At 43.0% G+C, this 13,965-nt stretch overlaps 1 protein-coding gene across 1 annotated transcript in view; it reads left to right on the top strand.

Annotated features, from left to right (window-relative positions):
• The window catches only part of TAFA2 (TAFA chemokine like family member 2), a 1,054,087-nt gene that overhangs the window by 881,445 nt on the left and 158,677 nt on the right, over positions 1-13,965 (top strand). The window contains exon 6 of the mRNA XM_069229068.1: positions 13,496-13,620. Coding sequence (XP_069085169.1) covers positions 13,496-13,620 — 125 coding nt within the window. The remainder of the gene's footprint in view (positions 1-13,495; positions 13,621-13,965) is intronic.

Raw genomic sequence — 13,965 nt, 5'->3', positions numbered from 1 at the left:
TGCAAGCACTTATACCCCTTCTCCCAAGAAGAAGCCCACCGACCTCAGAAGCAGTTCACCCCTCCCAAACCCACACCTCCCAAATCTGCCCCCCCAAAGATGATCCCGGAGGTACCTGCCTGCCCACTTGATGCCCCTTCCTGTGGAGGTTACCTGGCAGTTAGGATTCAAGTGGCCATGATGTGCCTGTGCAAGGACATATGGACTGGCCAACGGCCTTGGACTTTGCAAAATTTCATGTTAACAAAACCAAACAGTTGTTTTTCTGGGTATACATTTGTCCTGCTATTCCTTCTCCACCTTTATGTTGTTCCGGAGTGACTTGTGTTGTGTGCCTACAGTTGTGTGTGATTCAGCCTGCTTGCTGATCCAATTGCTGTTGTTTGCAGTATCTGACTTTGTGGGCAGTGCTAATGTCCCCCAGTACAAGAGTAAATGTTGACTGTATGAATATGTGGGTTCAAATGCAATGGTGGTGTCATGACATTGTGTACTCTTTGGTATGGTAAGTATTTCATCTTGTGATGTCTAATGTAAGCATGTATGGTGTTAGACTTGTCCCCCTGATATGGATTATGGATTCATCTAAAGTGTGGCAGCTTGAGTTTTGATTGTGCGGACATGGAATGCTTGTTTTTTTTGCATTTGACTGTGCATGTGTACCTTGCAGCTACTTCATGTAAAGGTATGTCCCATGCAGTTTGAGTTTTATGTGCTTTGTTGCCTTGCACTTCCACATTGTGCAGATAGGCATGTCATTTAGGTCTGTACTGTTTGTCCCTGAGAGACATGTAGGGCTATTTCATGTGCAAATGTTGTTTAAGGGCCACGTGCAAAACAATATGTGTCTCAGTGCAGCCTCCTTCCCTGAGTGTTCCAGATGCCCCATCCCTATTGAGCATGTATTGTTTGCATAGTGATGTTTGTATATTTGTCTCTCTGTCTAGTGTGCATCCCATTGTCCTTCCATTGTGTTGCAGTGTGGGTGATGTGTGTGTCTATTGCAGGGCTGTTTGATAGTAGTGGTGTTTGTGTTCCATGCCACATCCATACATGTGTTGAATGTGACGACACTCCAGGGCATGTGTGCAATGTGAGTGTGTGAGTTGTATTTGTGGATGTGATGTTGGTGTGTTGTTGGTGTTGTGTGAGACAATGTTGTGTACACTTCGTTGTCCCTGTGCCTGAGATGGGCAGACCTGTATTTTTGTGTAGTGTTGCGTTGCAGTATGAGTGACCTGCCAAAACGGGCATTTTGCGGCTCTGAATGTGTCCTTATATGTGTCTGATTCTGACGTGGGACACAATGACAAGCGTACTTGATACCCAAAGCATGATCCCATATGATGTGGCTGACGCCGCGTCAAATTGTTCTTAAGGTTAATGCCACAGGTAGGTGTATGTGTGTGTACTTACAATCGGTTGGTGGCCTGGATTGTGTGCTCTATTGATGATCAGCAGCAGGACATGTGTGATGGGGTCCATGGTGGCACTGGATGTGTGAAGCCATCTGCAGGTGAGTGTCTCCATTTATACTGTCCATTTCTGCCTGCTGGGACATGGAGGTTGGACCGCCACGGTCACATTGGTGGTGTGCAACCTCATAATGTGTCCAATGGCAATACAGTCTCTGCCGGCCTGTTTGTACAGCCTTGTGACCACGGCAGTCTATGCTGTCTGGCGGTGCCGGTGGGACCACTGTAGTCTTTGCTCCACAGGCCAGCATGACTCCTAATACAGAAGTTTGACTGCCAAGCTGACGGCGGTCAGACCACCAGTGCCGCCATTGCGGTCAACGGGCTGCCAAACTTGTAATGAGGCTCTTAATCTGTTTTAAGGGGTTTTGAGTTAAAAGTGATATGGAGTGCGAAGTTAATGAAATTAAAATTAATGTAATTTCATTTTTAATTTTTTTTTTGCTGCAAATTAAATAGTTAAATGAATCCTTATGTAAATTGCCATGAAAAGGCTGGCAGAAATAAAGTGCTGGGGACACAGGGGGGTGCCCTACACTGCCCAGCACCCTTGATATGCACATTGTTTGCCTTGCAGACTGTGCATTGTAAGGGTGCTGGACGGCCTCTGCTGTGCTACAATACAGGACTTGGCTCCCTTAAGAGAGCCAAGTCCTATACCGGAGCACTGTTCCCACCGGACTGACCGGCGTGAACGCTGTATTACAATGTTCCCACCAGTCAGCTGTATGGGAGCATTATAACATGATGGGGGGGCGACGCCACCTCCACAACAGTGGCATCCTCCCCGCGGCATTGGCGGTCCGGTGGTCTGCCCACCAATGTCATAATCAGGCCCTGATAAATTTTGCCATAATCACAGGATACTGAGCTGACGCCCCTGGTTCCCCACTTGCAACGTTGGCAGCTCTGGCTGTAATAACACTTCTTACCTTCTCCCCTACACCAAATATGAATGATTAAAAAAAGCATGAGACTCCTCATAAAATCATGAGTTTTCTTCTCCAAAGTTGAGCATGAGCACAAATTGTTGAGCAATTCATTTAAACAAATAGGTTTTACTATCCTAATGTTTACTTTTTTGATTGATAGTGATGTCTAGGAGGGTGGTATATTATTGATGACTTGCCTCTGAAGTGCTTGAACCAGTCCAGTTGTGTGATCCATAGATACTTGCACAAGGAGGATCATTGTGTTAATAATAAAAATGCTGCTTCAACCCCTCACTTTGCGCAGACATGGAGAATGAAAGGTGATGTTCACATATTATATGTTACCACAGAGATTAAAACTTGAGTGCTGCAGGGCACCTCTCCGATGTCAAAAACAAGGCCAAACATGCCTACGGGCCAAACTTAGGTTAAGGCATGTGACCTGCTCCACTTTCATCTCTTACTTATTTACCGAGCCTCGCTGTTTACCGGCCTTTCAGTAAGGAATCCACCCAATACTGAGTTTTTCCTTTGAGAAGAAATAGAAAAAGAAATCACATTGTCGACGATTTAGAGTGTAATAATTAAAATTACCTTTCTTATGAGTTTGGCTCTGATCAGATGCTGACCAGGGACTGGCCACAACAGTGCCTACAGTAAACAGGCCTAATCGGCTTGGAACTGACCTCAACCACCACCAGGTGGGGTTGTATGTGCTCTAAGTGGGTGTCTGGGGGCCTACAATGTGTATGATGGTGCTAGCGCGCCTGGTCCTTAGTAAGTAAACTTACAAGGGGATGCCTATATGTCGATGAACCTTTTGGATCGCATGGAATATCCTAATCATGTAGTGATTACTGACATCAATAATCAGCATAACCAACCATCAATATTTAACTGACAACATCTAAAACAATCTAATCCTAAATAACCACAACTCGGTGAAGAGTTATACAATTTTATTTTATTTCCCTATTGATTACAATACTAAATCATCTGTTAGGTCAAACTTTATTCAATCAGCGCACTTAGTTTATTAGTGAAATGTCAATAACATAATCAAATCAAAACTTGAAGAAAACATATGCTTGAATGCTCCTACATAAGCCAATAAAAAGAGATTTCCAGCATCAATAGCAGAGTTCAGCAGATAGCTCATCAGTCATTTGTCACTGTCAACGTCACACCTAAGAAGCCTACCTAACCAAGATTAGCATTAACATATTGGGCTTCATGCAAAACAATTTAGGAAAAACATGAATTTGGAAAACATCTTTCTTAGTGAGAATCTATAAACAGCGCAGTTGGCACCTAGAAGAAAAGGCACAAGTTAGTCAGTCACATTTTCATAGCTACCTATCCACGGAATGGGTCAGCAACAAAGTCAGTCTTCGTCTTCAGGTCATCGATCAATCAGCTATGCATCAGGCTTTCAAGAGTATGAGCCCAGTGGCAGAATCTCGAACAGCGTCTCCAGGCATCATCAACGTCTCCCATCGCATCTGAAGTTTTAGCCCCTTGTCATGACTTTTTATTAGGGTCTCCCAGTCCATCCCCCTAATTCCCAATTGGTCAGTCAGTGACCAGATATGACTTTAACCTATGGTATTTGTTTACCAAATCTATAAATTGTAATATTAGTCCTTTCACAAGACGTGGATTGGTCCCCTATACAATGTCCTCATCATCCGGCTCTTCAGATATTGAAATTGTTGCATGTTCCTCTTCAGTCAGTGCTTCCATTGTTCAAGTCCTGGGAAAGTACAGTTAGCCTACTCTACTCATAATTGTATCAGATTGTCTTCATCATCTCCTGTGTTCCGGTACATTGGCGAAAATTCTGGCTAAGCAACTTTAACATCGGGCAGTTCAGGGTTGAGTCATACAATTGCTTCTCTACAGCGCGTTAGTGATTCAGCCTTTCTTGTGAGGCCTAGAAAAAGGATAGGCCATATGAACAGCTAAGTTAACTCTACAAATCAATATAAAACATAGGTTATACATTTCAATATGACACATTACTACATTATTTTTTATATTTTCATTAATTCACACATCTTTAGTTTGTTTTAGCATAACTTCGTATAAATGGCTGCCATTCCCCGTGGTCACAATTTCAAACGTGCATGTTATTTTCTCTACGATTAATTTCTCTACAAACTTTTCATCACTCAAACACATAAACATAATTAATAATTTTCTAATTAGCATATTTGCTTCAGCAATGGCGACTGCCTTCACTCCTCTCCTGCACAATATCACCACTGGCAATGTGCATGACGGGAAAGGAGCGCCGTTGCGTCATCAGTAAAGAAACATGGCCAATCACTGTGTGGCTTTAAAATAAAGTCACAGAGTGATTGGTCATATATTTAATGACCCAGTCTCTGCACTGTTTTGAAAGTGCAGCCTCCAGGGACAGGCTAATCTGCCCAAACCAAACCAGGCTTTCCTCTCATACTTAAACCTGAATGAGAGGAAAGGAAGGATTTGTTTGGACAGGTGAGCCCATCACTCCTAAAGAGACTAGGAGAGCTGTGCTGTGCCGTCCCTGTCTCCTAAACAAAGTGCTGGTTCGAGTCCTGAGGTGTGTATGTTAAGATGGCCACTACCAGAACCCGACAGGCGCACTGGACTTCAAGCTGCCAGCATTGCCAATCAGCCAGACTGGACATCCCTGCCACGTTACACTGCTCCTCCCCCATATGGTACACTGCCGAACCCATGGATCTTCCAAGGGCCCAGTAGACTTTGCATAGAGCTTGATATTTTTTTTAATTATGCTACTGGTGACTCCACTAAAATGGAAGGGGGGTATGGGGGGAGGGGGCAACGCCCCTATGCCCTCGAGGAGAAACTGCCCGTGGATTACAGACAATGGATAGGGAAGGGTGATAAGCTGGATGGCAGGGATCATAGTCACTGATTTAAAAACAAGCAATAGAAAAAATATATGCAAGATCAAGTTGAGGGCAGTGCCCGCTAATGAGCAGAATTAAACACAGAGCATGAAGAAAACAAGCATTTTCAATGCAACGGGTCTCGCATTTGTTCGAGTTAGAGCTATTAGCGTTGTAAAGCAAAAAAAACGCAGTACGATCGCGCTATGTAAAATGCAGCGCAATCGCGCTGCATGGAAAATAAACAGATAAAGTAGTCCAGACTCCAGGCTGAAAACAACGAGCCTCGTATGTTTTTGGTACTTTACCGGTGCTATGCAGGTGGGCTAAATACCTGAAAAGGCATGACGTATGCATGCCTTTCACAAATGAAAGCAAGCGGATTTTAAAAGGCAAGCCCACGAACCAATGTAAGTGACTGACGTGGCATGGGCGTGGTTTCAAGCCCAAAGAGAGATTACAGAATGGACGGAGCACTTTGTGCTCGCCCATAAAAATGGAAGAGAAAGAGGCAGAGAGAAAAGGCCTTGGAAGTGGTTAGCACTAAGTGGTGAAAAGCTGAAAGAAAATGTCTGACAAGGGAGAAAAGGAAAGACAATGCAGACATGGAATGACAAACAGAACAAGCACACTTAAAAATCTTATGGTTAGAAGAGGCAGGTATAAGAGCCACAAAAAGATAAACAGATCTCAGAGCAGTGCGGCACGTCTTTTCTGAGAGCCAGGAGCAACACTCATGAGGCTGTTTCTGGCATGCGACTGGAACCTATATGGCATCCTTATGATGTCATAATGTGTTGGACATACTTACTTTTGCAGCTGCAGGCAGTAGTAGTAAAATGTAGTTTTGCATATTGTACCACCCAGTGCTTAATTTGTAAATAAAAAGGTGCCGGTGCTCAAAGCTCTCCTTTTAAAGAAGCTGCTGCAATTAAAGGTGCGAGCACAGAATACTGAGGCTGTGTAATCCTGAAGCCACCTCGGGCCTCTTCAATCCATTTACTGCCACTTCCTGCCCCTTCAACTCACTCTCGCAGGTCCTATTTTTCCCCTTTCTGACGCTTTGTTGTTTTTCTCTTCCTCCGTCTTTCCCACATGTCTTTTGCTCGCAGTAAATGCTTGAAAGAGAAAACTAAGCCCCGGCCCTCAGAAATAAGTACTGGTGCTCCGCACCGGAAACAACAAGCACAAATTAAGCACAGGTACCACCTCATTCTCTTGACTCAAAACGAAACCCTCCATTTCTTTTATTTGCTGCAGCCCGTTCAATAGGAAATACTTGACACTGAACACATCCTACTCCGACAAAAAGGTTTTCTTGCTTAACTTATGAATGAAGCATGTTAGCACTGTAACTGCTCATTGAAACTCTATGGAGAAGTTATAGTAATAATAACTGAACTGACAGACCAGAAAATCAACTCACAGACTGTAGTCGCATTTAAAAGTGCATGGTTCACTGAACCATGTCGGATTATTCTCTTACATGGATGTGACATAATGTCCATGAACAATGAAAAAATCATGACAATGAAACTGTTTTTCTCAAAGAAGGATCATTAAGTCCCAACAAGGGATTAACATTTGAAATGGCCTTAGAATTCACGACAGTTCCGAAAAATTAGTAAGAAACTGCAAATAATTGATTCCATTTCTGACTAAAATATGTTATTACCTGTTTCATTGCTTTTGTGACCTTAAACCAGTTTTCAACAACCAATGCATTAAAATGCAAAATAATGGTGGAGCCTAATCAACAAAAACATTGCACCATTTGTGCTTCATATAAACTTCCATCTGTGTAGTACCATGAAAAGCCCCTCATTTAACACGTCTAGCCAAATTCACAAAAGAGAACTACTACATACGTACTCTTTTACTTACTCTTACATTCCTTTGTGAATTGGTATGATAACAACCAACACCCTGTTAGTAAAAGAGAGCACAGTCCTTTATATTTGTACAAATTGTATATAACTGTTCTCTGGTCTTTCCCATTGTATTCCTGTTTTAGCTGTTTTGGGCCAATTCACAAAGACAGGTAACAGTTAAAAAAATGAGTGCTACTGAATGCCTTTCTGAACAAATCTCATCATTTCGAGACTTACACAAAAAGTCTGATTTACAATAGCAAAATCATCCAAGGCAAATATACTTGTTTATTGACTAGAACGGGGAGGCTTGTGCTTTTTTATGTTCTGGCAGCCTCTTCGCATATTTTGCCTTTTAGAATTTTTGATTTAATGCATATTATTCAAGGGAGGACACAGTTAAAAGGGGGATCAAAAAACTGATAATTTGCCGAAAAGTGTGATATCCCCAGTGGATCCACATAATATTTGACAGATATTTTGCAGGTCCAGTCTTCTGTGAGTATGAAAAGTGGAAAGGTTGGTCCAGATCCATCAAAAGAGACAAATTTAAAAGGGTGTGGCAAAGCATAATCATGAGTGATTGACTTTAGTGTTGCATTATGAATTTGCATGAAATTTGGTAGGCTTGTAGCAAGATAAGCCCAGTGCAGGAAGCTCATACCAAAAAAGGATGCAGTGAAGATAAAGGGGGATAAAAAATAATTGATTTGCCAATAGCTTGGACACTTCAAAGAGAGTAAGCATGCCTATCTTATTTTTATTATTTTGAGTTTCATTATAAACTCACCAAATGGGACACAACTAAAGGGGGTCAATACATTAACTATTTGCTGAAAACTTTGGTACTTTTCAATAGATCACCATGCAATTATGTGGGCTATTATCAAATTAGGCACAGTGCAGGATTTCAGGTTTCAATGAGCTCCGATAAGAAGAGAGCAAAGTTAGAGTGGGTTAAGCAATATTTGATTGGCTATTAGCTTTGATGCCATTTCATACAGTTTTGCGAAAATTGGCAGACACTTGATATGTTAATCTTACATCTGTAATGAAAGTTAATAGAGGTATCAAATAGTATTTGATTTGATGATAACTTTGGGCCTCATTACAAGTATGGCGGGCCATGGATTTCCATTCCAGCTGTGGTGGCCAGACCGCCGCACACTGCCACCACTGCAAGGATCAGAGGTCCCGACGGGTTGGTGTTGGTGAAAGTTGTGGTCAGCCACGGCAGTGCTGAGTTCGGCACCACCGTGCTGGTCACAACTTTCCTTTCCGTCATCCTTTTCATGGTGGTGTCACCGACATCAAAAGGCTGGCGGAAAGACAGAGTTGATGGCCACAGGGGAACCCCTGCACTGCCCATGCACAGGGCATGGGCAGTGCAGGCCCCCCTGGTTAGCACCTTTGGAATGCACGCCATCTGCTATGTCAGACAGTGCACATTCTGAGGGTACTGGGGGCTCCATCTGTGCGATGACATTGGCCTTGGCTCCCTTAGGGAGCCAAGGCCAACTCTGCTGCACTGTTTCGGCCGGCCAGTCACGCTGAAACATCATAATACGGCAGTGGGGAGTGTGCTCGTCTGACGGCCACCTCCGCACCGTCGTCTTGGTGGTCCAATGGTCGGACTGCAAAGTTCATAATTGGGCCCTTTATCACCTTTTGTGCAAATGTTGAGATATCAGAAATGGCTTAACTTGCAAAGTATGTAAAAGGTTAGTTACCTATTACCTATTGAAGAAAGCAGAAGGCCATGCAGACTGTGGGGAAGTCTGCTGCATGATCCGGATGAATTATCATTGCATCACACCTGTCACCTATGCTTCACATGCATCCATACAGCAACCAGTGAAACATTCTCACCGGTACATTTAAAAAACGCTGTTAATATAAAAGCATGGCTAACTTTGGTCATGAATAGGGGTAAAAAGTTAGTAAAATTTCAGCAAAATGACACAAAAACATACAAAATGCAAATCCATCATTTTGCACTATATTTTGGCATCCTTGTCTTAACTTTATGCATTTTACTTTAAAAAAGTGCAAATGAACAAAACACTCATGATAATAGCCATTCGTGTTCAATTGTCACTGTGCATTTGCTGGAATTTATTATCATGAAGTCATTTTCTACCTCGAATGGTTTGTATAATTATGCAAGCTACCATAATGGCATATTTTCAGAAAATTTACACAATAGGTATAATACGAAATTCCCCAAATTATGCCAGCATAATTTGAATTTGAACCAGAGCTGAAAAGGACAACTGAAGTCCAGTTTGAGTCAAAATATAAAAAACTTGCTGAATTTGCCCAACTCTTAGGAACAAGCCAAGTTTTGCAACCTTAAGACAAACATTAGCAAAGCCAATAGATCTGGTCTTTGCTGCCAACATTTTGGCTTTGCCATGCTTGTTTTGTTTCATAATTTATTTTGCAAATATTTATTGTTGGGGAGATGAGGAGCCCTTGCCAATATTTGTATATATAAGCAAAATTATTTTGTCTTAAAAAAGCACACACTGCCATTATATGCTCTAGCATAAAGGGAACTACTTAGGGTCTAATTATGAACCTGGCAGTCGGATCGCCATACCACCAATGCGGCAGTCGGGAGGATGCCACCAAGCCAGCGGCCCCCTGACTGCCCCATTACGATGTTCCCACTTGGCTGGTGGTGCAGTCAGAGCACAGCATTGGCTTCCGCCCTAAAGCAGAGCTGAGGCCAATGCTGTGGCAGACAGTGAGCATACTGACTGTGCTGGCAGAGGGGCCAGTGCACTCCCACGACATGGGCATTATCTGTCCAGGTGCACGCTCTAGCCCCTTCTCTGCCTTTCCACTGTACTTTTTATGGCAGTGCCCCTGCCATGAAAAGGTGGGCAGAAATGCAGATCATAATATGGATGGCGTGCCACTGCCGGGACCGCCTCCATATTCCACCACTGTCCTGACCGCCGCTGCCACGGTGGTGGAGTGATCCTGTAGTGGTCAGACCGTCACCATCCAAATCGGGTGGTCGGACCGCCATGGGACAGCTAAACTCAGTACGACGGTCTTTGGACCGTTGTACTCATAATCAGGTCCTTAGTGTGTGGATGTGTTATATGTAAAAGTGCTGATGGCTTAAGTAGGCTGACCACTTGCCTATACTGTATGCTGTAGTGGGCGGAAAAATGTGATTGGCAAAACAACAGATCAATGTATGAAGGGGTGTGGCTGAAAGCATGTATAAGTAAGTTTAATATGTCTATAAGTTTAGTAGAATTAACACCATGTTTAAAAATCTGGAAACAAACTACTTCAAATAAGCCTGTCTAATCATTTATTAAAACACTGGGACTAGCGTGCATCACTCTTGAGGGACAATGCACAATTTTGACCCATTCCACTTCTATTTTCAGTTGACTATTGGCGCATCCCCAAACAACTCTGATCATTGTTCCAAGTGAGATGAGAATATGAAATCAATATAAACTGCTGCGGAGAACGTTATTCAACACCTCGAAATAACAATATTTTGCAAGCCAGCGTTTTATTAAAATAAATAAATACAATTATAAATTATAAATCACAACTCCTAATTTCTGAAATTTCCTCCCACTTCAAAGTCAAGCCAATTGTGAAAGTTTTGCAAGAGGACCCTATACAGAAGGTGCAAAGGTTCTATAAGTACTGAGTAACAGAAAAGAATTTAAATGAGAGATAAGTCTTTCAAAAACAGAGAATTGCACAGGATAGTATCGTAGTCATGCAGGTTAATGATGAGAGGGTGTTTGCACATATTCTGTGAGTACGGTGGCCATATGTAGGCTCCTATTCGTGAAAAGCTTGCAGCAAATCTGAAGGGCACACATAGGGGCACATTTACAAGAAAGTGGTGCATCGGTCCCGATGAGACACTTTTCTTGCATCGCCCCTGCTCCATTTAACGACACCATGGTTGCGCTGACAATTGCATCAAAATTTTTGACCCCTGTAACGCTTTGCTGCATTAGTGTAAAAAATATTGACGCTAGTACAGCAAAGCACAGGGAGGCCCATTGATTGAAATGGGTGTTTAATTTTAATGCCTGCTCTGAGCAAGTCTTAAAAATGATGGAAAAAATGGCGCAGTGAAATGTAAATTTCACTACACCATTTTTTTGGGCCTCTCTGCATTCGAACGCCCCCTTGCATACATTATGCCTGGTGCAAGCATAATGTGGCGCAGCGGTTTACAAAGTACCGCAATGCAAGCATTGCACCACAAATACAGCACCGGAGAAAGGCTTCCTTAAAGCTGCCTTAGCATAAAAAAGTGCCACTAGGGTGGCATAAGGTGGCACTAGGTGCTTGTAAATATGCCCCATAGTGTAGAACATGCTTACAATAGGCACTGTATTTCAAAAAAAGTCTGAACCTCGGGCTTAGGGTCCACGTTTTTCGACCCTCCCTGCATAACTATTAGCCGGTGGTTGACTCTTTGTTATGCATTGGTTCACATGATTCAAATGGGGAGGGAGTGCTCCAATGGTTTCAGCATGCCCCTTCCTCTCCATTTCGATGTTTTTCTTTCCCACACCTAATTAAGTCAGTGGATGTGTGCAGGGGCAGGGGTTTTGTCTAGGCCCTCTGCCCTGTGCCATCCCCTGCATCTAGCCAGCTCCAGTGAAATGATACATAGTTTAATCGAGGCTTGGCGGTTACCATACCTTTGTGTGCATCTCTCTGTTAACGAAGTGAAGCTCGCAGAAGTACGCACACCCCGGGCCCCCCACCCAATCAGCACAGAATCTGCCCGCCCTTGTTCTTGTTGCACCTAGATGTGTGTATAGGTGCCCTCCTCCAGAATATGTTTGTGATTTTGGCTCATTTTTATTTTCTCATTGCCGTGTTCATGCCAGTACAGAAAAATTCGATTGCTAATTAGTCTCGTTCAAATTCCAGTTAACGGATAATTTTGGAAACAAAAATGCAATTAGTGATGTGGGCCAAGTTACAACAATTAAATATGTGCTAATAATGCCCCGTGAGTTAGGAGTGAGTGTGAGAACCTCTTTCTAGACCTTTAGTATGGAGGAAGATGTGGAAGGGCGTTGGATAGACGGTCATTTATTATAGAGACAGTTGATGCAGACTCTGAAGGTTTTATACATGCGTTGTCGTAGCCAATAACTTTATCAACTGTCCCCCTTTCAGTGTTCATTTCGGCCTCTTGTATCTAGAAACACTGGTTATGAAGACTGCATATGAAACCAGAAATGCCTCCATCCCAAGACTTCCAGGAATGCCGCAGTGTTATTCCCTCCAGGCTCCATCCAAAACTACCAATCCCATGTTTATCAGTAATGTGGGATGCAGGAATACCACAATATTTTAACCTTTTGCCCAAAGGTCCACTGAGAAAGGTAGAATTATCATAGGATTCAGAAATACTGCACCTGATCCCCATTGTAATTCCCCAACTTTAGGTCCATTCGCACCCCAGTACTTTCACTCACTCTCAGCTTGTGAAGTGCCCGTTAGTGGCAGCTTATTAGGAAAGCAATGTTCCGCCACTCTTGTAATTCCACATTGAGGATTAATCTGAACATTCACAGGATCAGTGATTGGGGCCAACACGTATAAAAGTTGAGTGGATCTATTTGGTGACAGAGGAAAGTCACATTGATTGGACAGCATGTTGAAATAAAGGGGGAAATGGGGCATAGGAGAACAACACTGATGAGGGTGTAGGCCTCTGCAACAGGAGGAACAGTAGTCCTGATACAGAGCAAGTACAATAACATGTGTCTGTCCAGTGCCACGAGCTGCAATGGCAAGAAGCAGCTCACATGCTGACTGAACAAACATTGATGGGGCCATCATGCATAGGGGAAGTTAGCGTGCAGCAAGTACGCTTCATACTACAGAGATGACACTTGAGACTAGAGGTAGCATTTATTAGTGTTTTATGTTAAATAAGGGAGGTTGTGGTGTCGATGCCTAGTGTATAATATAGGAGGGAATAGGCCTGTGTGCACCTAGATTGTGTACATGTGAAAGGCTGGTTTGGGATGGAATGGGTCATATTCATGGATCAAAGATTAGGGGAGGTGGAGCTGCAGCTGAACTAGAATTCACAGAAGCGTTAGATGTTTGTCTACTTGGCCAATACAACTATTAAACGTTCCCTGTCACCATCTTGATTTGCACTACTCGAACCATTTGATGAGGTGATCAAGAAGCTATGATGAAGTTACTTTCATCAAGATTAAATGTATTGTCTGTCTTTAGTGAACTTAAAATACCCTATGCCTGTGTATTTATTTACGTTTTTTTTTCTGCAGCATCAATAGTCGAGCAGAAATGGTGGTGTCAGATGCAACCATGCCTCGAAGGAGAGGAATGTAAAGTCCTTCCGGATCGGAAAGGGTGGAGCTGCTCTTCTGGGAACAAAGTGAAAACAACGCGGGTAGGTAGTCTGGAAGAACCAGGTCTGTTGCTCAGCAACAAATGGCAAACCGAAGCAGGCGAATAATTCAAGGATTCAATTTCTAGGGAAAACAAACACAACCACCGCAATCGTAAGCAGTGAAGAGATTTCTGACATCACCTGCATCACAAGCCTTAAGGTTTCCATGGTTACTTCTCCCTCCATAAAAAAAAAAAGTTTTGCAGACAGGAATTATAAAGCATAGATTCTTCTAAACTAGGGCCTGGTTCAGTGTTGGTGGCACCCAGTGCGACAATCTTTTTAGGCACCTCCCCCCATGACCTCCCCCTCGGATTCCCTCACAACCACCTGGCAAAAGTGCCC

Source organism: Pleurodeles waltl, chromosome 4_1, assembly GCF_031143425.1.
Source record: "Pleurodeles waltl isolate 20211129_DDA chromosome 4_1, aPleWal1.hap1.20221129, whole genome shotgun sequence".
Classification (NCBI taxonomy): Eukaryota; Metazoa; Chordata; class Amphibia; order Caudata; family Salamandridae; genus Pleurodeles; species Pleurodeles waltl.
Note: the sequence above shows the minus strand (reverse complement) of the source record. Positions and strands in the feature narration are given on the sequence as shown.